Source organism: Scatophagus argus, chromosome 20 (assembly GCF_020382885.2).
Source record: "Scatophagus argus isolate fScaArg1 chromosome 20, fScaArg1.pri, whole genome shotgun sequence".
NCBI classification, from domain to species: Eukaryota; Metazoa; Chordata; class Actinopteri; family Scatophagidae; genus Scatophagus; species Scatophagus argus.
In genome coordinates, this window is record NC_058512.1 from 15,982,047 (window position 1) to 16,007,920 (window position 25,874).

At 39.9% G+C, this 25,874-nt stretch overlaps 1 protein-coding gene and 1 long non-coding RNA gene across 2 annotated transcripts in view; one reads left to right on the forward strand and one right to left on the reverse strand.

Moving 5' to 3' along the window:
- Positions 1 to 25,169, reverse strand: part of si:ch211-196i2.1 (collagen alpha-1(I) chain) — an 85,309-nt gene extending 60,140 nt beyond the window's left edge. Inside the window, exon 1 of the mRNA XM_046374762.1 lies at positions 24,772 to 25,169. Within this exon, the coding sequence (XP_046230718.1) occupies positions 24,772 to 24,895 (124 nt within the window). The 5' untranslated portion in view covers positions 24,896 to 25,169. The remainder of the gene's footprint in view (positions 1 to 24,771) is intronic.
- Positions 24,412 to 25,242, forward strand: LOC124051413. Its single transcript, XR_006841831.1, has 3 exons — positions 24,412 to 24,655; positions 24,745 to 24,828; positions 25,104 to 25,242. It is a non-coding gene; the product is annotated as an uncharacterized LOC124051413 (long non-coding RNA).
- The last annotated feature ends 632 nt before the right edge of the window (positions 25,243 to 25,874 follow it).

Consider the following 25,874-nt stretch of genomic DNA (forward strand, 5'->3'; position numbering starts at 1 on the left):
GACTAAGACTAATACAAGAAACCAGTCCTAGTTTCACCCACAGGAAGTTAATTAACTTCCCCTTCCAAGCATGAATTATATCAATAAGTGCGTAACTTTGCTATGGTGCGTGATTTCCACATCGTGATTCAAAGGGATTTGCATTACAGACAGAGAGAGAGAACTTCACCTTACATCTATCTAATTAATGTTAGTAGCAGCCTCACATTGTTTAGACAGTCATAATACCAGTGTCAAAACAGGTCATAATGAAGGGAAATTTCAAAACTGCACCATGAAATCATACGTTCGAAAATGTGTGCTTCCAACTTTGTTGCAGCAGTTTGGGGAAGAACCTTTCCTGTTTCAGCATGACACTGTCTGTAAATAAAGCCAGGGTCCTAAATAAAAGGTTAGTCTGCCCAGAGTAGAGCAATTAAAATAAATATGAACAAAACTGCAATATGGCTAAGTGCAGTATCCACATTGCAGAAGCTGCAGTTTTTTTGGTTTTTTTTTTTTTGATAAAGGTAGATTGTGTCACAACGACTGTAGGAGCGAAAAATAACCCACGTTTCTGTTTGCTTGTTTTTGGTATTACCATTTTATTTAGACAGCAATAGTTGAAGACAGACAGGGAATTGGTTAGGGTTTGCCATGGTGCATTGAATGCATTGGTGAGCTACTCATGTGTTCCCACATCGTCATCTTTATTTTTTCACCAAAAATAAAATGCAAGTTGTGACACATATTACAATCCCAATATCTCTCAAATGTATTTATTTTTCTATTGCTCAGCTTTAGACCAAAGCCTGACCATAGCGCCCTAACAACACCATTAGGAGAAACTGGAATACCAACTTCACCAACAGCCTACATCAGGATTAGACTTCACTAACGCTCTTTTGTCTGAATGTGAACAAATCTCTGCAACCAGGTTTTGGTTTTGGCTTCCACTTTTCCAGAAAAGTGGAAGCTGTTCCAAAGGAGAATGAATGCCCACAGTTTTGGAATGTTCAAGAACCAGTAAAGGGTGATATTTGTGTGTCCACATACTTTTGGGCATTTAATGTATGTTCCATAGCATATGGGATCCAGTTGCAGCAATCAAACCAAACAGTCCTTAGGAAAAACCTTAACATGTTGTGAACAGACCACTGACGGCATTACTGAAATGCAGAAAACCACTCACAGTGCTATTGCTGTTCAAAGCTGCAAAAGGCTGCTGCAAATCCTGTTCTGTTTTTGGTGCCCTGCAGTGCCAAAAGTTGTTGTACCTCTCACCCACTGTTTTTTTTTTTTCCAAAAACATGATCTGATGCAAGTTATGGGTGAGCGCTTAATTTCTATCCCATGTGAACAGGTAAAGTGCCATTCGTCATGTCCTGCACATGAGTGGCTGTGGACTAATCCTGTGCTTTAACAAGACCTCCTGAGGATTACGAATAAAGCTATTTGGAGAAAATGAGTCACCACTTAAAGACTGGTATTGTTGTATACCGATCACCCTCTCACCTGGGAACTGACTGAGATCATTCCCAAGTTACATGTCGGTGTCATTATGTAAGAGTCAATGCTGAGACTGATTAGTCTGAGAGAGAAGGGACATTTGAGTAACATTCAAGAGAAAAAAAAAACAATTTGACTAAAGTGAATTCATGTTAGAGTGATCCACATGAGCAGCAGGGTGTCCACAGATGACATTAGGAGCACTTAAACATGAGCCTTTTAGTTAACCACTAAAAACATGTCATGACTGCTTCAGGACTTTTTCCGAAATAAAGGGGATTTCTCAAGATTAAACTCGACTCCTCTCGAGCACTTGAATAAATGAATCCACGTCTGTCAGCCCTTCAGAGACCCATCTACTGTTTACACTCATCCTGACAGCAGTGTCAGACAAATCACTGGTCTACAGAGTTGTGTGGTCACACTCAGCTGCCCCGAGGAATGGCACTGAGGGAACATATCTGGCGTCTCACTAAAAATTCCAACATACCAGCCTTCCAGGAATCCTCAAAGATATATGGACACTTAGAGAGAAGAACTGATTTGAATAATGGTTTGCTTTGCACTTTTAACCTTTAGTTAGCAGCTGTGAGGGATGTGAGGTCAAATAGTTTGCTAAGCAGGTATACAAGATGTCAGTTTTTAAGTTTTAAAAGGGGCTGAGAGGCACAATAGCCAGTAAAATACAGACATCTTTCATTCATTTCAGGTCCCAAGGAACCCAGATAATGAACAGAACATCTGCACAATTCTACTGCAGACTTTAATCTCAATTTACTGCTAATATCTTTTACTAAACAGAGAAATACAACATGAGGTCTGTTCATTTCTGCATGATAATGCGGTGCTTTGGTTTTGAAGAAGAAATACGCGACCTGCTTGGGATGTCACAAGAACCGATGCTTCGGTACCAAGTTGATGTCGAAATTCTGAAAACGTGACAGTATTCATTTTTCTACGGTGCACTAGGTAGGGCTGACACTCTGCCAGGCCTATCAGGGGCAACATATGTGTCTACAAGTGTTCTAGTGTGCCATTAAAAAACAAAAGAAGAAGAAAGCCTACCAGCACGAAAGAACAACGACAACAAGATGTGGAAGACAAGCGAAAGTTTTTGAAAAGAGTATGAGCCAAGTCTGGGAGTACTGTGAGTTCAAGGCAGATTATCCGGGATTAATTCTAAATACACACAAAACAGTTTGCAAACAGGGCCGTAAAACATTTCAGATAAAAAGAGGAGGTGGTGACGTTCAGTTGAGGTTACCACCACATTAAAAAAGTGTTATTTTTTCGTTTGAGACAGGTGACATTGACATGACACAAACATTCTAATATTTTACCTAAAAGTACAAAATGTTAAAATATCTAAAGGAACATTAAGGATATTTGGGATGCAAATAGTGGTTGTTTTTATTCATCTCAGCTTGTTTTTGGTTGAATAAATGTTAATATGGAGAATGAAATTGGAAGAACGTCCATTGCTAGCTCCCATTACCCACAGTCCAAAAAGATATTACATTTACACATTACATTCTCTGTTAATCAACCAATCAATTGTTAAACTAATCATTTCATGACTAGGGACACTGATGTTTAAATTATTGTGGGCGCCAAGTGACCATTCTGTATAGTCAACAAGAAAATCTACCACGTGTCAGCTGTTGTTAAGATTCATAATTACACAAGCTCTTAACAATTTACAAATTGCAGTAAACAACAATAATGAACATCAGTCACACAATCTGTAAAAATGCGCTGTTGTATTGAGATGTGTGTGGGCTCGCTGATTCTACAATATCTTAATATCTTAATGAGCAGTAATTTATATCCCCAAGAAATGGAAAATCTTCTCACACATTTACTGCTGTTAACGCTGTGCTGGTTTTCATGAAGTCCCACTTGTGCGGGGAGTATTCATGAAAGAACATTTCATGTGCCAATGCTGTGCCCCCAAGGAAAACATAGGAACAAACCCATGCTTTTCTCCCAACACTACAATCAAAGGATCAAGCCATTATGATGGAGCTGGGGGAATGTGTGTGTGGGGTGGGGGGGTGAGAGGGGCTGGCAGTTACATCTGCTCTGGCTAAAGTTAAAGCAGATGTTTGAGTCCTGCATTAGAGGAAACGTGTGAACATTGAGGACAGTCAGGAGCAGCTATATTCTATTTGTCCTATTTACTTATTTATTATTTTTTATCTTCACATGTAGTCTGAAGGTATGTTCACTGTACCGCTAACAGTAAATTAGTTGACACATTCTGCCCTAAAATTGTGCATTTAGTGAGCTGTTACCCAACTGAATAGTTAGATCTGATTTTTCTTTTCTTTAGCTATTGAATGAATGAATAAATGAGTGTACCACATTTTATGGCTCCTGAGGGAAATATCTGGCTTTTTAGCTGCCAAAAACTGTCTATATGCCACTTGGTGCAGAGCAAAGTGCACATAAAAACAAGTGAGAATACAGCACATCAGGGAAATGGGTACTGAAAAACATAGCAAACAGCTATGTATGATCTTTAAATGTCATGAGTAAAGCATCTTGTCTTTTTTCTTATCATGACATGCTCTGATCTTTTGCATAAATCTCCTCAGTTGACTTCTGATGAGGGGAAGTGATGATCTGCGTGACAAATGAAGGCCTTATGATGATCCATCCACCATTGTTATATAAAAGAATACCAAAGCCTCTGGAGAGACGTGCACACAAATAGTAAAAAAGCCGTCAGTAATGCTGTTTGCCATACTTCAACTGCTATTAACTAAAGCAGTCCTCAGAACTACTTTACTTTAGAGTTTAACACTTTGAGATTTTCCAGTTGGTGAGTGATGTCTGACAGTGAATGAAATTCAGTTTTATATAACAATGAGTAAACAGCTTTCTCCTCATTGAAAGATCTTCCATCTTCATCTTCCAGAACTGTACATGCATGTAGTTTAAACAAAATGCAGAGTTAATGAGATGGGGAAAAAAGTATAATCATGTGTCACTCACTTATGATTCTTTTTAAAGCACTTTAGTTGATGAGACACCCATATGGTCCTCATGCATTCTGTGTTGCACTATGAAGCTTCACAAATTCCATCATTCACCATAATTTCTCCACATGTCAGAGGGCTGCCAACACTTGGTTGTTTTCTCTGTCTGCACATATGCACACACAGATGTCTGTCTTAATGGACTATGTTTATAGGAAGGCAAGAAATTAGTTAATTTATCGATAGAAGAATAATTGATTGCTTCATCAGTTAAACAAGTAAGCAAATCAGTTGATAACGAAAATAATGGTCAGTTTCAGTCCTCATAGCAGGGCTTGTGAGAACGCGATCGATCGATTACAAAACATACACTGTCATAACCATTTTAACACCCTTCTTCATATCTATCCACAGATATGTTCATGCATATGTTTACAGAAGTATAATTCCCTCCTTACATAACATAACACACAACATAACATATCACAACATATCCTGTCTGGTGGTTACACAACATGGAGACCATGAAAACTGTGATTGATCAACTTGAGTGGTCTGTGTTTTCCCCTTTCAGATTCCAGTGTCAGTGGAGATGGCTGACAATGAAGACAACATCAAGACACACAACAAGATAGAGAAAAGGCCCAGTAATGCTATTTTCTGGATCTCATTTAGCAAAGCCACTATAATCGGTGCAATGCAAAGCAAATGTTTTTACTGTTTTTTTTATTGCTAAACACACTTCATCTCAGTAACAAAACAAAGCAAATATCGTCATCCTTGCTCCCTATCACAAAATGAATCAAAGATCATTATTGCATTGTGATAAGTGATTGAAACACAAGACAACTTCCTGATCTATAGCAGAGCTGTGAGGTGTTCAGATACCTGGTCTGATCAGCTGGATTCTGGAATCCCACATGCACCCATATGGTACACTAATGCAAACAAGACCAACACCCATTAACCAAAAACAAACCAAAAATAATAATAATAATAATAATAATTAAATTGCTGACTACTCACATTATCTATGCAATCAATTCTCAGTAACCACAGCATATAAATCATCCAGGACAAAAATATACAGTCTTACAATGCTGCCATAAATTGTTTGACAAAAATCACTTTGGCAGTGATGAAAAATGATCTCATTGAAACATTAAGATGGAGCGATTTAGAACCAGACATGGTACATGGGGATAAGAAAGAAAAGCTTTGGACATGTTTTGCATTTTCCTGAGAAAATCCTTAACCATTCAAGTACAACAACAACATGAACACACTTGCAGCAGGATTTTCTCTGGAACTGATGTTTTTGAGTTGCAGAGCAGGGAAAAAAAAGGGAAAAGAAAAGCCACTACAGTCCACATTCACAACTCCCAAAGCATCGACTCTTGGACACACTTCTCTTGATCGTACTAATTTCTTCTGGCTCAGACATCAGTGGAGCATGTAAGGAGATTACAGACTTTCTGTCAGACTGTGACAGTAGGTACCAAAGCTCAGGTCCACCACCAGCCAACAATAGAGAATGGCATGAGGCCAGAAAAAGGTCTCTACTTTTGTATCTCTATAAAGTTCCAGCATTTATCAGGCTTGGCTGATACCCAGCTCTGAGTCAGTCCACTGCACGCAATTTGAAATGAGGGAAAAACTAGCTTACAGGACAAAGAGGGTGCCAAGTTCTGCTTTAAACAGAACAAAGACCTAACCAATCAATCGGCTGTAAGTGGCCAAAAGACAATGTAAACAGGTTTAATCTGTGCACAGCATCTCCTCTCCATCCACACTCTGAATCAAGATATTATCATGTGCAAGAGGAAAGACTGTTGCTGGGTAGTCGCCACAGAGAAGACGGATGGCTGGAGTTGTTGGATGGTTAGTATCATGAACACCTCAGCACAAATTTGTCCAAATTTAAGTTAATTCTGATAAGTTAGTCTATGTTCCCAGCACAATGTTGACAACATGGGAGACTCAAATCTTCTAATAATTTATAAGCAAGCATGTAAGGACCCTCGCTAGTGAGGAAAAGAGCAGTCAAGTGATCCTTCATTTGTTGAAACTCAGACAACTTGCTCTCCCTGTGCCTGCATGGGTTTTCTCTTGGTACTCCAGCTTCCTCCCACAATCCCCAAAACATGCACATTAAGCTAACGGGCTACATTCTACATTGCCCTTAGGTGTGAGTGTGTATGCATGTGTGGTTGTCTGTCTTTGTGTGTAAGCACTGTGATTGACTGGCGACCAGAGAGGCAACCCCGCCTCTCTGAATGAAGAAGCAACTAAATTACAGCTCTGCAGTTATCTGAAAATGATGCACCGTCACACTCCGTTAAACAGTTAAAGTCCTCTTTCTGCATTGACATCATATGAATGCCCAAGTCTGACAGCTTGAATATCCTGATGGGTTTTTCCACACTCTGTTCCTGCAGTGCAATCAGTTATAGAGGTCAGGTGGCGGTGTCAGTCAGCGAGGGCCAGAGCTGGCATGCAGGGTCCATTGAGGGTCACTGATACGGGACACAAACACTTAATGTTCTCCCACCTCTCACCAGAACTTTGTCTATGGTACATTAACTTTGTGAGCTGATCAGCAGGGCGTGTTTCCGTCTTGAACACAGACAGGCACGTTTCTACTGTTTATACTTGTTGTACACAGCGTGCACCGTGACAAACCTCCAGGGAAAACTGAGCTCCTAAAGTTTATTGTTTCATGGTGTATTCTATGTAGGGCAGTGTGAGCAAGGTGATTCTTGCAAATGGTGAGACTGAAGCTTGTTGAGTATCATAGCTTCTGTAAAGAGTGAGAATGATTTAGGACTTTGGAGAGGTCAAAAGAGCACAGATGGAGAGTGTGACTTAACTAGACTGTCTATACAGCATGTTTTGCACTGATATATATAGTAAAGCCTCATCTCTCCTAATAATACTTTCAGTCATGGAAATTTTCCCACTTAAATTGACAGTACAAAAAAAAAAAAAGAAATTTGGTTTGATGTGCCTTGACGTGAGGAGAACCAGGGATTTTCCACAAGGACATGATAAGACACCCTCCCTCCAATCTAAATCAAATTCTTCCCACCCACCACTGCCTCCCGGTCTGGCTCAACTCCAGCAGCCGTAATCAGGGGAAGCGGAGCCGGCTGCCACACCGTCCTGTGATGGGATCACATTACTTTAATAGTCTGAGACAAACTAACAGATAGCTCAATTACTGTGAGGTAAAATTACTGGGCTCTGCTGTGGCAGAGTGGGGGCAGCTTAAATAGGCAGAAGATTAAAGACTTCCACCTGCCCTGGTGGAAAACGAGGGGCGAATCACCAGGCCAGATAAGTAGGAAATGAGAGATGGAAAGTTGGAGTGAATACAGGAAACAGAAACTCTGTGTTCCTAAACATCTCAATCAGTCAGTCATCAACAAAGCTTTGAGTGATGAGCACACCTACTGCCACACTAAGCTTTAAGTGAACAGCAGATTGTGAAACGCTCGCAGATGCAGGCCCCTAATGGAAATACCTTCTGTCAGTACAGCCTCACACCGCTGACTTTATGAGCTCTGTCTATCAGAGAGCAGGAGATCCGATGTTCGGATATTGTTTCAAGACGTGTCCATTAGAGAGGATATAGTAAGCTGTGTGTAAAATCTATGTTTGTGTGAAGACAGGCTTGTTAACTGGGCCTATAGCCCAAAGGAGGGCACTGGGGGAATTAAAAGGACTGAATGGATATAACAGCTATGCTGTTAGTCTGTACGTAACAAAGCGCAGCCTCTGGCCCAGGACACAGTGGATATGGTCTCTTGTCTTGAAAACCTACAACATTTCCTCATCTGGAAAAGCAGGAAATATGCGCTCTCTGGAGGGGGGGTTGGGGGGTGGGGGTTACAGTGCCATAAGGAGGAATGATGTTAGAAAGAAACAGCTACAAGAACAGGAGTGATCTGGACACTGATTGAAACCAGAGTTGCAGCACTAGCAATTAAAATATATGTACACCATAATGCATTCTTTACAATGTGAACTTCTGGAAAGAATACATTTTGATTAGGCCTGCACTTACACCAGTCTCCTCCCACTGATAATTTGTATGGTCATTTAATATTTTTGTTTGTTGTCTAGACTAAAAAAATCGTACAGCACCATTGCAAGCCCACACGACTGGTTCTCTTCCTCTGTGTATTCAGAGTGGTTATCCACAGAGACTAATCACTCAGTCCTGGAGGGATGACAGAGACATAAAAACTTCCTGTGCTGATTTTCTCTCGCTTAACTGCCTTTGTAATCCCTTCAAAGAGGGCCTTAGGAACAGTGGAGCCAGTCATCAGAAAAGTAAATTAAACATTATGGTGGCACACGCCAGTCCCTGCGTGATGTTTAACACATTAACGGTTCCTGTATTAAACATAAAAACTACAAGACATGCCACAGTAAAAAAACATTTAGCTGTAGTTACTAAAGTACAGATGTAATTGGTGCGAACGCATACTGTATTTTACCAAATTTGGCAGGTAGAGTTTTTTAAATTTCACTTTATTACTACCAAGCATTCATAGTGAAATAATTAAAACTAGCTTGCAGTGGTACCTGCAGAGTTCAAGCTGGAAAGATTTTAATTCATTAAGATCTGTGACATAGGAAGAGATTCAGATTTGGTTTATGTCACATACAACAACATCCTTTGACCCTCAAAAACGATCCCAGTGATGATCTGAAAGCAGCTGAAAGTGCTTAGCCAATCAGCTCAGGCTTTTGATTACCACGTGTCATCGTTTTATTTTTTTTAAACATTTATTTTGTGATACTCACATTTAAAAATGTTACTGTCTCATTACTTTATTGTTTTTAATTTATGTTTACATCGTTTATTGGTTTTCATTTTTAGGTATAATAGTATTTACATTTTCATACTTATTTGCTTCTTATTCACATTTGTACTGTAGCATTTGCAAACATCTGTAAAGCTACTATAGTGGTCAACCCTGTTTTTCCTTTTTTATTTATTTATTTTTTATTTTAATGAATGAATGAATGACCATTAAATTATAAATTGATATTCATTATTAATATTATTGTATTATTTCACAGTAGCCATTCAATATAAACACATCCTGTGTTGACTTCTCTACTTAGCAGTCTTCAGTGATGGATGCAGAGTGTGCCAATCCTGTGTGTGTGATTCAAACTGCCCACCGACACATGAAGGATTCGCAGTAAATGTATGATACTAGCTACTAACTAGTATCACACTGCACCTGCTGTTACCAACAGTAACCACAGTAGATCTCTGTGTATCATTTCTAAGCTTGTTTCACATAAAACTACAATAAAACAATAACGAGAGAAATGTCTTATCCAAATATCTAAATTTTAAAAGGAAACTAATACATGTGATTAATAAACTTTATTTTCCTCACAAGACTACACTGAGCCCCCTTGCACATTTTCTCATTTCCCCTCCAGGGATGAATAATATTTAAGTATGACCCAGGGGTGCAGCTAATCCAAACATTTTTTCTTAATGTCTGAATGCCGTTTTACAGCACAATGGATCCATAGTAAAAACCCAACATGCTTACAGACTCGCTAAAGCTTTCAACACACAACAGCTTCACAGAGACAATGCCAGAGTTTTCTTGGGACAATATTCCTTTAAGGAGAGGAAACACTGAAGAGCACCAGTCAACACTTGTCCTGGTGTGCCTGTTGAAAAATTCATCAGAGGACTCCAAAGGAAGTGGATGGAGAGATGAACATGCCCTAAGGTCAAATTCCCTGCTGTTTTTGCAGGAGTGAATAGCACTGATGATATGGTTATGGGCCTGTAGTGCTTGGAGGCATTTCTGCAAATCAAAACTGTTAGTGTCACCGCTGTCATATATTCATCTTCATTTCTTCTCTTTAAAGTAGTGACAGTTTACTTATCTTGAGAGATGCAACAGTCTAATGAAATGGCTCTGGTAGCGTAATATTAGCTTCTCATGTTTAGTGAGTGACATAAGGGGCAGAGGGCAGGAGAGAGCAGTGAGTTAGTCTGACTGTGGGGAATCCAGGCCATCCATCAGGGGTTTGTTCCACTGTTTTACACACTCCTCCCGTTTAAGCACAATGACCCTCAGGTCTCTGAGGTTAAGGTCAATGTTAGTGTGACAAAGTGAACAACCAAAGAGGATTTTAGATTTAATGTAAAAACCAAAAATTGTTACTAAATATTTGGCTGGCATGACAGGTATTCTTGATCCTGACCAGCTTCTGAATTATTTATAGTCTATAACAAGCTATAGCTATAGCATTTTTTTGCAGTTTATTACATGTACTGTATGAGAGGTCCTGTTGTGATTACATATTTTTCCATGCATTGCTACCATTAAACTTTAAGTTAAAATAAAGAGTTAATTAAAGAGTTTGGTCTAGACCTGCTCTAATTGGAAAGTGTCATGAGATAACTTTTGTTGTGAATTGGCGCTATATAAATAAACTGAATTGAATTGAATTGAATACGACCACTTTTTTATCTGTTCAAGTGACAAATATTGCATCTTATTTTAATATACAAAATAACAAAAAAAAAAAAAAAAGGATCACAGACAAATCCTCTTCATTTGTTGTCAAACTGTTGAACTAATGGAAAAATGTCCAAAACTAGATTGCTGAAATGCTGTTGGAACACCTGTTGTATTGGAGCAACTAGATCATTTTGTTTAACTAAATCAGGCCACTTTCAAGGACGATATCCAGATATCTTTTGCTTACTAACAACTTTATACTGCTGAAACATATCATTGAAAAAAAATCAATGAATTTTCAAAATAAAATTTAACGACAATCATCAATCAAAATGTATCATCTATCAATATAGGGTGCATACTGTGAGGCTGTGGTTTAGCAAAAAAACAGTAATGACCATTATCGAGTTGCAGCTCTAATTAAACTGCAGAATTAGTGTATGAGGCTTTCATGTTACAAGTCACAGTCTTTGTAGATTCAGAGATTTAAACAAAAGCAAATAAGCTGCATGTTTTCACAGATGTGAACTTGACAGTTTGCTTTGCATGAGAGACCTTCCATTTCTCACTGACAAAGGCACAATGCACATCCAGCTCCTGGGACGTGATCCATCCCTGGACCGCACCTATGGAGGCTGCAGAGCAGATGAAAGGGGTGAAAGGGCTTTAGCAGACAACCTCCGAGTACATCTGGAGAAGTCGACTTTTCAAATGGCCAGTCCCCAAAGCTAAACTGGGCACATAAACAGCAACCCTGGTAATCCACTGGCCCGTGTCCTACAAGCAACATGAGAAGTTCTTTAACTATGTCAAGCCAGGTATTTAGTGAGATTTATTTACAGGCTTTGCTACAGAACTACAGAAATGTGAATATTGCATAATTATTTGTGATCAAATGCTCATTAACACTATCTAAATGATTGTTTTTTCATTGCCATGTTACAACGATTGCCTTTTTTGCAAGTCCAAAAACCACACAGCCAGATGAGGAATGTGGCGACTGAACATGCAAACAGATGGGGGGGGGGGCTTTGTGCTACATGTGTCTTACATACCAGTTAGAAAAACAAACCTGCAGAGGGTGGAGAGGGCACAACAGCCTGTAAATTAGCATTTCACAAGAGATGAGGAAAGCAGAGAAGGGACTTTCTTAAGACTGTGAGTCAAGTTGTTCAGTCAAGTAACAGAGCCTGCTGGAATACTGAAGGAGGAAATGCATGGAGTTAAAACAAGGTGTGCATTGGAGGGAAGACGAACCACCAGATCCCAGCACCCACCGTGAGAATGGGAACAAGAAAAAAACAAAGAAATGGAAATTGGAAACATTTTCCAACTCAAAGAGGCCACTTTATTTCCACAGAAAACATTAATATCAGCATCATGCACCCTCTGAACAGGATTAAATCAATTTTTAATTTACAGACCTCTTAAATTTGTTGATTTATTGTCATGATTATTATTGTTACCTGTTGTTACCTCATATATGAACGTCTGTAGAAAAACAGATCACATTTCCCATATTACATAACTGATACTGCATCTACTCTTTGTTTCAGGTTACATTTACATGTTACATGTAAGCAACCTGATTTAGCTGCCTCCTTTTCAAGCTGGAACATGAATAACAACCCTATAATGGGTTACATCGTGTGCTTTTTAATGTACCACATATTTAAAAAGGGTTTACTCAGCTGACTCAATGTACAACTTGCTCACCATGGGGATGACTTTTTTCAGCCATGCATCTACAACTTTGGTCAATTTGAAAATATCTAGCAGATCAAGGTTTTAACCGATTCAGTGAAATCTCACAGGAATCGGCTGAATGATTAGCACCAGATTGTGTACAGATAATCCATGGTTCCCAGATGAAGAACTCTGTAATGACTTTAATGATCCCAACTTTTCCGCTAATGCCACCAAAGGGCTGATATTTGTGGTTTTGAGTAAAATGTCTTCACAATTATAGAATGGATAGCTGTAAATTTGGTGCAGACATCAGTGTTCCCCTCAGGATGAATTGTGGTGACACGAACGTGTTAAGGTGGCGAACATGGTAAACACTGCACCTGCTAAATGTCAGCATGTTTACATTCACCATTTACATGTTAGCATGTTGATGCTAGCATTTAGCTCAGCACCACAGTACAGGCTCACAGAACTACTGGCATGGCCTTTAATCTGTAATTTATGTTGCATTATGAAAAATATGGAAATCATCACTTCAATATGCAAATGAAAGAGACTGGTTGATTAATTGATGAGTCAATCAACAGAAAATGAATAAGTTTTGCTTTTAAACCAAGTCATCAGAGAAATGCCACTTGAACATATAAAGACATTATCTTGGATGTGAAATTGTGAATGACAGTTGTTACAATTTTTGTAGATTAAATGATTCACTACAAAAGGTCTTGTATTCCAGAAAGGCTTACGAGATTCAATCTCAGCGGGATGTTCCTGGTTAATTAAAGTTTAATACATATTAAAAAAAGACAGATGCGCCAGATATTGGCCTGAGATCACATCACTGCATAAGGTTTCACTGCCCTTATAACTATTGCCCTGTCTTGTTAAGGTCACCATTATTGTGCAGGCAACAGTGATTGGGTGAGAAAACACCATAGTTATGTTGACAAAGTCATTAAAGAGCTTGTAAAAACTCTTGTAAAAAGCTTTACAAGACTCACTCAGCTCTGTCGAATGGCCCTCTGCTGGTATGAATCCTGACCCTCGGAGATAAGTTCAGCTGAGTTGGTTACATTTTAGGTCTCTAGTAAACCAAAGACTGACTCAGAGGTTGCTTCAGTAACAGAGAGCAGCCTAAGAGAAAACAAACCATCACTGAAGCTGTAAATGTAAATAAGTGAACACAAACTGGAAGTCATAAAAAAAACAAGTCTAAACTGAAATGCAATGTTTTCCAGAATGATAGATTGGACTCAGTGTAGCATGTAACGGGCTGTCATTCTGATGGCAAAAGGACCTCTCATGAACAATATGTCCTCAGACTGACCTGTTTTGCACAGACTGACGGGAACTCGTTCTACATCTAGCTGGAATGACAGTCACACTCTGACAGACAGTCCCAATCCTGACAGACATATGCCTGCCTGTAAGGGCGCCAGCAGCACAGATACCAGTGGTTTTCTCTTCATGTCTGTCAGCGGCACAGACCACAGCAGGTTACGTAACTCTCACCTAATCAACGTAGATTAGAACGGAGCTCAGTCACGAGAAGCAAGTTATCTTTACTTAAGAGGGACACACAGGCACACTCTTTCAGTAACAAGAAAAAGATGGTTCATGTCTCTTTATGTCTCTAACTGTTTTGATTAGAGTGGCACAGAAAGCCAGCCAGCCTGTAGGGCTGGTGAGGTTTCTGGTTTTGCTGGTCCTGTGTACAAATTTAAACTGGTTTAATTTCGAGCAAATAGACTGAACATGCATTTATCAGGTGAAAAGAGCCAGAAGCATGCGAGCAGTCAGCAGAGGCCCCAGGATAGCCGACTAGCTCAGCCCCACATAGTGGTGCTTTCCCTGTCTCGCTGTGATGTAGACTAATAGAGTGGAGAGTTGTGCAGAAAGTGCTGCTATAAGACTCAAGACAAGACACAAGAACTACAAGGTTAGTGCAGGTTATGCTGTCCAGCGTTACATTAGTCGCTACGTTAGTACAAGGCCTTGTTTAGAGCCGCACACAAATTACTGCAATACACTGTTAATACAACTGAACGCTTTCTGTCTTTATTTCAAATCAAAATCCCTCTAATTCCAGTGGACAGAAACCATTCAGGCTTCTTTATGTGAAACATTTGCAGGAAAGTGTCGCAGAAAACTATTTACTTCAAAGATTCCTATATGCAACTGAGAAGTAGCTACGGCCATCTTTTCTCAAGAAACACAAGGCTGAAGTCTTATTTTATTCATCATTTTGATGTTAAATGTGATGATGTTGTTAGAAAAAGAAAACTCGCTGTGTCACAGCTGTCCTGATGGATTGTGGTGCTGTTGCACTTTTATTTAGTGGCTCAGTTAGAGCAACTGCTGAGTCAACTGTGTCGCCTATTGGTGAAATTTGATATACCGGTCCAAACATTTCTACATTGGTCCAACTTGAGCATTCTGGACAAAAATGCACGCAGCGAAGTTGACACAATGGACTGAGCTCGGACTTCAAAACAAATCAATCACATTAAAGTAAACAAAAGCTTAACAGGTTGAATGGGTCCTGACAGACAGCAGCTGGCAGGAGTTTAAAAGTGAGGGCCATGGTTCACGAAAAGTCAAGGAAAAAAAAATGACAACAAACTAACACAGTGCCTTTCCTTCCCCATGCAAGATCCGCTTGAGCTCTGTTAGTCATAACATCGGTGGCACCTTCATTAGACATGTCCAGCCAAACTTTTAAAGACAAGCATCTGTGCATGTTCATCATCATGGAGGACCTTTATGAACATGTCAAGGGCTATTCATTCCAACATATCACACTATTCATTAACTGATTTCATCAAGCAGGTTTACCAGTTTGTTCGTTTGAGGGACCAGGTTTCAAAAATGACGATGGTTCTCCGACAGCCACTTTAGGAAAATAAGAATTCAAATGCCACAACCAAAAAGTGCTCAGTGCATTGCAATTGTCAGGGCTCATGTAAAAAAATGCTAATCTCATAAAAGGAAAAGAGATCCAGGTGAGTTCAAGAAATCCCAACTTCAGCATTCTGTTTCTTTTCTGTGACGACATTTTTATGCTTTTCTGCCTTGCGAACATAATTTTAGTATAAACAAATCCCATCTGAACACTAAAAACAAAAATGTCTGTGTAAAGTAGCTCATGCCTCTAAACCACGGATCTGTACTGTTATAAAATAGCCATGATGTTGTACTTGGTGACATATTCCTTTGACCATTGACCAAGTCAGATATAACTTATTCTCAAATTACTTTGGAACTAAATTTTCAAGCAACAGACAGACGTAAATAAGCATACAAGCCTTATACTGTAAAGCTAAAACAAGTTATACAAAGCCAAAAAAAACGCTTGTAAAGAAAACAACCTCTAATCTGGTTATCAAATGTCCATTGCTACAAATTCAAGATGTCTTAGACATTACTTCACCATCACAAGATTGATGTTTTTGCCTTTTTTATTACTGCTTTTGACTGAAGAGGTGCATGATGGGCATATTAAACCGCACTGGGAAAGCCAGAATTCTCTGTTTATTTTACCATGCAGAGCACCTTGCTGATGTCAGAAAGGGGTCATTGAAAAGGCAGATGGTCAAGTGAACAGTTCATCTGCATGTCTGTGTGTGTGTGTGTGTGTGTGTGTGTGTATTTGTCAGGTGGTCTATGTGAAACCTAAAGCATCACAGTAGTATGTGCTTTAAATCTTTGACAGCTAATCATACATTTATTTTAAAATGTGTCATTTTTTTATGTGGCAAGAAAAAAGTTAAAGTACTGCGAGTTAAAACAGGGGAATGTGTGACAAGAGCAGAAATTAAGTGTGTTTGCATGTGTGTCTCGCTGGCTTGAAACAACATTGCATCACCTGGCATCTATTTTGTGAAACACAAGCATATTAACATTGTTGCACATGTCACAGCTGCAACAGTTAAAACAGGCCTCCTGGCAACGCACTGAATTTTTTAATGATGAATTACAATAATGTGATTGGTTAAATGGGTCCCACGGGGCAAATGGTTGCCAAATAAAGTCAGGTCATGCTATTAGACACCAATGTGCACCAGATTTAGATTTGCACATCTGCCAGGATTGAAGATACAAGGGTTTGATTATACGATCACGATTAGCGATCGTGATTAAATTCAGTTCGATCACGGTGATCAGCTTTGGGCATATTGTGGGCATATTGTGGGAATACTGTGGGCATATTTACTCGATCACATGCATTACATGTGGCAGAAAGGTGCACGACAACTGCCAATCACAATCCACCTTCCCTGCACCACTGCGAGCTAACGTGAGTTTACCAGAGAAGGTAGCCTAAAATTGGAAGACAGCAGAATGGCCGAAGGTGAAAAAATTGTGATAAAAATCGATATCGTTCAATATGGGAAAATATATCGTGAGAACTTTTTTTGCCATATCACCCAGCCCTAGAAGTTACCCAGCTTGTGCCAAGTGCTGTTAGCACTGTGCAATAGGAAGCTATCCATAGTTTGACAATTGGAAAACATCTGCTGTTTCACGCTAATATTTATTCTAATCACATTCTTTACTGCAATATCGTGGCAAGCAACGCAGAATGAGATATTAAAGCAGCGCTCAGAGGTGTCAACAATCAAGACAAATGCACTGATTTTGTTGCATAATGAATATAATACAACATATATGATATTTCTGTCTACTGTTATTGAACTGTTTTATGAAAGGATGAAGATGTATCTGGCTGCCAAGATGTTATTCAATACCACCTGCGTGTTGTGATAGGCTGTGTCTTTAACAAGGGGGTGGGGTTGGGTGGGGGTTTTGGGGGGGGGGGGGGGGGGGGGGGGGGGGGAATCAAAGCTCGAGTTGTGCCTAAACAGAAGGAAAACATTAAATGAGTAAGTTTATTTTATTTGTCTTTGTATGGAGAAATAGGCAATTCCTTGTGGTCATTTCATTCATTCATTAAATTTGTACAAAATGTGATATATCAGGGTATGAGATTTTGTTCATATTGCACTGCCCTACTGTTACTGAATGTTGTGCCTTTAACAGAGGCAGCAAGAAAGCAATTGCACAGTACAACTTGACAAAACAGCAGCTCCTAAAGCCAAAATCTGAGATACCAAAATGAGAGCACAACTTTTAAGACACAGTTATCTCTAACAAAACCATGCTGAATACAAAAAAAAATGCATAAGCACCACAGCCGCTATAGCCACTGCCTGTTTGCATGAGGGTAGTGCTAGTGCTCAGCCCATGCTGGACAACAGCAGAGAAGATCTCACCATGGATGGAATGAAGCGAATTTCAGGACATATTTTACTGGAGTCAATGACAATGCTCATTATCCATAAGTGCAACAAAAGGGAGACAGCAGACAGACATGTAAGTAGCTTGGATATCTCAAAAGTGATGAAGTCCAGATTTAGACAATCTGTGAAGTATTTGGTCAGCCCTGTGTCAACCAAGGCAGGAAATACATCATCTGTCATCTTGAGGTGATGACATCATTTAAAGGCAGATTTTGTGCATAAGTGAGAAGTGGTGGTGGAGCCATGAGATTGAGTTCCCGCCTATCTGACCCAATTGTGAGCAGCACTCAACTGCCAATCATTCAAACCTTATTTATAGCATCAAATAATTAAATCCATAATTAAAAGAAAATGAACACTCAAACATACATGGGTGTGACAAGAACTACCTAAAATAACAGAAACCATCTTTGTAAAAATTTATGACACACACTTTGAGGTTTTAGTTTATCCTCTGCTAATATGGAGGGGGGAGAGCTTCATGATCTGTATTGCAGCCAGCCACCAGGGGGCAATAGAGATGTTCTGGCTTCACTTACGGAGAGCTCTCATGTCATCCATCTTTACATACAATCATTGGTATTGACTATTGAAAAATCCTGCAATAATCATAATTTCTGACCCACTACAAGTGTGTATTGATGTCTGCATCTCTAAAGACTCTTCCCTCTGCTTATATTCATATTTTCTCATTAGCTGACAGTGTTGAAAGTTTCGGGACTTTCACAATTCTGTTAATAAACTACATTTAACTAAAGAACCTCTGGTTTGACTAACCATTATCAGGATTCTCTTCAAAGCATGGCATGGCTTTTCATGGGAAGTTTTTCCCATGAAGAATCAATACAATATTGTATTGTACAATAGTTTGTGCAATCACAATTATAAAATAAATTAAGTAACTATAGGTATTTAACAATGTTTAAACATACTCCCCCAGTGAGAGGGAAAGAGAAAGTGGCAGAGAGCTCATGTAATTCTCTGGTTAATCAATGAAGTGTGTGAGCTACACAGCAGAGTCCCTGTCCTGCAATGACAGACTGAGTGACAGCTGTCTTATGTCAATGGGTCCAATGGCGGTTGAATGTGTAGTATATACACTTATGTCCTATGTGAAATGTTATTTATTAACTAATAAGCTACATAGGAAGAGCTGTATAGGTCAGAAACAGAGCTAAAACAGAGTGAGTTTCAAATCAAACCACTAAATATGGCTGTTAAACAAGTAAGAATTTAAAACAGACACGCTTCAAATAAACATTACTGCTGGCAGCTTAAGCAGATATTACCTGTGGCATGTTATCACCTTTAACTGTTTTATGCAACACCACATGCAGGTGTTTAACGTTTGCAAGCTACAAAGAAAGCGCTGCACGGAGAATGGACACAATTATGTGTGTCAACACGAGTGAAACCACAAACAGCACTTCTCGGGACAAAATACCAGATCATTAAACTGCCCTTTCCACATAAATTTGTGTCTGCGTGTCCTACAGGCTGTAATGTGTCTGCAGGCTGGAGTGATGGGAGACACATTGAGAAACGACACTACAAAGTGGTCACTGAGGTAATGCTGTAAATGTTAAAAAAATAAAAACAAAAAGCCCTTTCTTGTATTCATCTTTAACACCAAACATCTGAGGAGCTTTGTCTGAACACTATCAAGGCACTCGATCTGCCATCTGGTTCCCGTTGGCTTGAGAAGAGGAAGGAGGTTTTGGTCCAACATGTGGTTTGTACCTAGTGTTCTCCACCCGCTTTTGTTCACACAAAGCTAACCACAAGCTGTAACCTGCTCCACACCCAGAACCAGACCCATGACCCTGTGTGTATGGCAAGGAATGTTCCACCACGTACGCCACAGCATGCGGGCCACTGCCTGGTTAAAGCTGGCTAATGGGCTCCAGATCAGGGCTCACCGAGCACTAAGGTCCAAGATCACATTTCATGCACAGCAGATGCCTGTTCACGGATCTGACATTATATTGGCTATGACATCATCAGCACAAGCTGCCGGAAGAGGACGAGTGTGTCAGTGACTTGGCCGGCCGGCGCTGTGCTTTAGATCTGGCCTGGCTCGAGGGCTTGGTGATGTGACATAAGTGTTGCAAATGTTGCAAAGTCTATGAAATGAACTCACTCTTAAAAAAGAAAAAAAAAGTTTTGACCCAAGGGTGGCAGCAGAGGAAACATCACTGGGTCCTTATAATCTTAAAAGGTTAATCCTCTTGGGAGCAGGTATGTGCTAAGCAAAGCAAATTGCTCACTGGGTCACTTGTATGCAAGTGGAAAAAATTAGGACCTGTGGTGATAAGGACACACAAAGAAAAGCCGATCATTTCATTTTATTGATTTATGTGTTAAGGAGAAATTCTGAGCTGAGGGGGAAGAAAAGTTCAGGTTGAAGGCGACAAGCAGTTCTGTTAGTGATTAATCGGCAGTTATTTACTCCATTGTTCAAAGTTCAAAACCTAAAAAAACAACTCATTTCTTCATTCAACAATGGATTCATTCATAAGACTAAGAAAGAGCAGTGCATATTTAGCATGTTATCGTTTTTGTTGCAGATTGATTTTGTGTTGAGCAACTATTCAACTAATCATGGCAGCTTAAGTCACAATCTCCACTGAATGCACTTTCTTCGGAATAATCTTCTTGTGATCAAGATTTGCATCAAATTTCAAGGTAATCTGAGTGGGAGTTTTCAAGATATCCTCCCTGAGCTTCAAAAGGACAGACATATTTAGGACCCAGCACTAGTTTCTGAAGTTGGATAATCCAAAGCACATTTATGTCATCTATGCTACATATGAAAATGTAAAAGGTTTACAGCTATGTGTGAGAAATGATGCCTTCCCAAATTCCCAAAGTGCTTGTGACACATGAAAAGACTCCACTGACACTCACAGACAGAAGATCAAAAATGAACAAATTCCCCTTCTGTCTGTTAATTTAATAGTAGATAATGAATACCTACTAAGTGGTTCCAGTGAAACTGTCTGTTCAGCATTCTAAATTAATACACTGACTTTTTTTTTTTTGACATTTTTTTAAAAATCAAATTGATTTCTAAAAGAATCTGAACTGAGTCACCCTCCTCGCTGAGTGCAGTGTCTCACCCTAAGCACAGGGAGGTGAGTGTAGCACACCAGCGCCAGGCAGCCTATACTGCCTTGAACTTAGAATATATTCCCGTAACCGGTGGATCGCTGGTTCGATTCCCCGTCCCGGTGTCCATGGCTGAGGTACCCTTGAGCAAGGTACCTAACCCCCACTGCTCCCCGGGCGCTGCACGCGGTCGCCCACTGCCCCGGGTTTGCTGTGTGTGTGTGCACGTCACTTGGGTGGGTTAAATGCAGAGAACAAATTTCGTTGGAGTGAGTTCCCTCCAATGACAAAATATGTCACTTTACTTTAATTAGATCATCAGATGCCATTGGCTGTTCAACTCACCACTTCAGACTGCAGGTGAATGTTATCTTGAGGTTGATTTGGAGACAATGACGTGGCTGGATAGCTAAATAGTTTTGTTGTTAAATATACTGTTAAATCATATTTACCGTTTGTCAGCTGTACACAATGTGGAAGAATAGATGGATAGACGCATGGGCAATGACTTGATGCTACATTTAAGGAAGTACAAAGCATTAGACAGGCAACTGCACCCAAAATCCTTCACCCACAGTTCACCAAACAGAGAACAGCATGTACAACACAACTTCATCCACACTTCATCTAGAAAGCTGCTACTTTGCAAAATTAAGCCAGTTAGATCATCAGATATCTCTCACATATAGCTGACAATGCTTGGCCTGAGACGAGCGCCAGAGGAACGCATGTGATGTCGACCGAGGAGAGAATTCATCCTCTGCAGAACATGAACTGGGTCAGAATATGTCACTGGCATCTAATAATTACATTTTTTTTTTCTAGTTTTGAGTTCAGGTGGAATTTTTGAACTTCTTCTACAGTCGATGATTTGACCTGATGGTGGCACGGGACTAAAGTTCTTGGGAGTGTCCAAAATGAAAAGGATTCATCCTCTGTTTTAGACATGAACATGCATAAAATATACAATGGCAACATTTAAAGAGTGAAGTGGACGTTTTGGTCAAACATTAAAAACAAAAACAAAAAAACATCAGAATTCATCCTCTGCTGAATACCATTAACAGGTTTTACGGAAATCACAGCTAATGCACATGAATTGTACTTCCATCCACCTGTTTTGTATGTGCATACATAACATAAAAAACATTAAAAATTCAACTGGTGTACCAATAAAAACAAACAGCATTGGGAAGAGATTCGGTGAATAAATCATTAGGTAAATTAAGAGATGCCCAATGAAAAGAGTTATCAGGTCACTGATTGCGGCCTGAGGAATAAAAGAAAGTTGACTCTTCTTCAGGGACTCTGAGAAGTTGCTGGATTTTGGCAGAAATTGGAACAGGTCACACACATCAGTCCGGGGGGATCCCAAACGTGTCTAATGGGTGGCATGCCTGGTGAGCCTGCAGGCCATGCAAGAACTGGGGATGTTTTCAGTTTCCAGGAATTGTGTATAAATCCTTGCAGCCATGAAATACATATGATGAATGTATGTTCAAATTTATTCTGAAGGTGTATAAACACAAGAATATGGAGAAGATCTGCAGTGAGTTTGGCACCGGCTGAAAACTGTAATTACACAATTACAGTGCCTTAATGTTGAACGATGGATTTCTTTCCAGGTCACCTGGAATCAATTTATCTTGGAGTCAAATTTGGTTCATCTTGCCAATATGGAAACAAGTTCACACAAGTGGGCATTTAATCACATGGCTTTGTAAAATAATTGGTTGAAATTTCTAGGAAAATTCTGCACTCTCGCGTATGAAAATAAAATGACTGACTAATCCGCAACCTGTCAGGATGTTTATAGAGTGGCCAACAGGATGCAGGGTTTCTGAGTCCTTCTCGGTCTTTGACACAATGCAGACAAAGACATGATGGTACACAAGAATTACGTCTTGCCAAATGAGCTCAGTTCCATGTGCAACAGGATGAGACTAACAAAAACATTAAACACTAGTAGATTATTACAGCAGTGTTACATAACTGTGAGCCTATTCAGTGCTAACCAGAGAAAGTTTACACAAGGCTCTGAAAACACACAAGCTCAGCCGACACAGTTTGTCACAGATTTGTCCATCACCTCACTGAACTAAGCCAAACTCTCAAGCTGATGTTTCTCTCTGGGGTCTCCTGTGTTCCTTTACATACAGATGATAGCAAAGGGGTGGGGTGGTGAGGGACAAAGATCAGACAAAGACCAAATTGTAAAATAAACAGTGCGATGATGTGGAGTCCAGGCATGACAGACTGGGGTGCCTGGCAGAGCTCCAATCTAAGATCGCTTTCAGCAATCTTTCAGCGAGTAGTGGATGGATTAAACAACCGCAGTACATCTCCGAAACACAATGTAAGGTTAGAGTGCGTACATCGCCGTCACTACATCACCAGTGCTGATAAAAGAAAGCTGATCCGGACACTGACGACACTGATGAGACAACAGAGCTGGCTGTGGAAAGCCATGTTGTGATTAACTAAATCTGCCTGGCACAATAAAAACATTCCATGTGATTTAATAACCACAGATGAGTTTTGGCTTCAGTTTCCGCATGTGTTTCATGCAAACTAAAGACATTTTGTGTTCAAGATTCATCCACCAAGTCCAAGCATCTCTTTTGGGCCAAGAAAAAAGAAACTTATCAGTCGAAATGTGTGTGTTCCTCTATAGAAGTCAGGGCTGTTAATGTTTCAATTGACTACCAGAGATGAGATAAAAGATCTTATCTTGACTCAAACTGATTTAATGGATTTGACAGTTTTGCCAGCTGCCAAATGATTTTTGATAATTAAGCATTTAAATTAAATTTGAGTCAGTTTATGTTTGTAAAATCGGTGGAGCATTTTACGGCTTTGACAGTATATTAATGAAACACCTCAGATTTTGGTTTACAGGCTTCAGATTTATGAGGAGACTTGCTGCTGTTGAACAAACATCAGCAGGCTGTTAATCTGAATTACAAATGTGCTACAAAACCTTTTTTTTTTCCTCTTTCAAAAGCTGTTAAAGTAACCGAGGAAAAAGCCATCAAACCCAATTTTCCCGTAGCGAAAACAGCTGAAGCCTCGTTGTTTCATTGTGGTCTAAATTCAGTCTTCACAACTTTACCAAACAAAGTTTATCCAATCAGTCTAAATGTGTTGTTGGTTCACTCTCACAGTCGGGAGCAGTGAGAGGAAAACATGAAGAGTAACAGCGTCAAAGCTGGACAGACTCAACAAATGAAGCAATAAGGCCCAGCTGATCAGATGACAGGGTGTTACTGGGTGTTTCAGGGCCTTCACAGGTGAAGTGGTTCTGTTATTAATGCACCAGCAAATAAAACTGCTCTTATATTAGGCTACACAACAGAGGATTCTGATGGATATTTCAGGGTTTGAGTTTACATGGGAAATATTATTCTATATTTTCCACAAGTACTGTATATTAAGGACATTTCTTAATTAAGAACTACAAGGCAAAAAAGAAAGAAAAAACTTCTATGCAACTGAGGTAAGCAACCGGCACTAGAACTGGTTGCCAGTCGCTCCACTTCAGAGCAAAGCTGGGGTGACTTGAGGTTCAGTCTTTGTTGGGGTAAATTAATCCGACAAATCTTTCATGATGATAATCACCGTCGTTAAACGAAGTATAACGTGCACCCTTGCGCTGATATTTCACCTCAGGTCCCACAGGTGTAACACCGCTCTTACCTGTGTGCAGCATCCCGGAGCCGGACTCGCCTCCAAAATCCAGCGGAGCATCGGCAGGTGAGGCGGCACTGGTCGTTAGGAGCCCGAGAAGGCAGACTGTCCATTTTAACAAGCAGCAGAACATCTTGCCGGTTTAATCACCTTTGTAATTAACGTTTAAAGTCATGCAAACGACCAGAGGCGAAGTGTGTTCTGGATACAGTGTGGCTCTCATTAGTTAAAAGTCAGTGTGAGGAACACTGTTGAACGGCACTATTTTTTTGAACCTGGAGTGCGATACAGGCTGACTCCTCATCCTCTTCACCTCTCCTCCTCCTCCTCTTCCTCCTCAGGCCGCAGCAGCTTCTCTCCTCCCGCAGCTGCATCCCATCACCGAGGCGCCAAACGAGCCAACAGAGGACCCGCCCATTCCTTCCAATGTGGACCAATTACAATCCTGCAGGACCTCCGCCCATTTTATTTCAAAGCCTGTCTGCAACTATTACTTTCCGTTTAAATTAGAAAGACTGATCAGTTTCTTAGACACTGAAACACATTTGTGCACGTCCTTACTCCAGTATCATTATACTGCAGCATGAAACAACATTTAGTGTAGCTATGACCAATGTGGAGTCGCATTGTCTTAATTTCTCTTTTGATTGGTTCCACGTGAACGCTTTGTTTAAATTTAATAATAAAATAAAGTAATATTTCTAAAATCAGTATCAGACATGAACACTGGTGCATACTGTTCAGGTTTGGTTACACACGCTCACAGTCTACTGTACTTTCTGCTTTTTACTTAAAATGGCAAAATGGCAAACCTGCTGGTAATCATTTGCCTATTAATGCATTCATCAAACGAGGAGCAATGTTGTGGTTCATTTGGAGTCGTATTTGTGTCCGTCTGATAAATTTAAGTCCCATTATCTGCTCTGCTTTATGCTCTGCTCTGGTCTGCACCCTCTCTTGAAGGAAATATCTCACTCTATAGCTGTTGAATGTTCCATGTTTACCACTTAATTGTCATCTTTGCTCAGCAGGTAGCAAGCAAATAAGCTTTTGGAGCTTTTTTCCTGAAAAGAACTTCCTGTCTCAGCCAAATACAAAGTTATGAGGGTGAG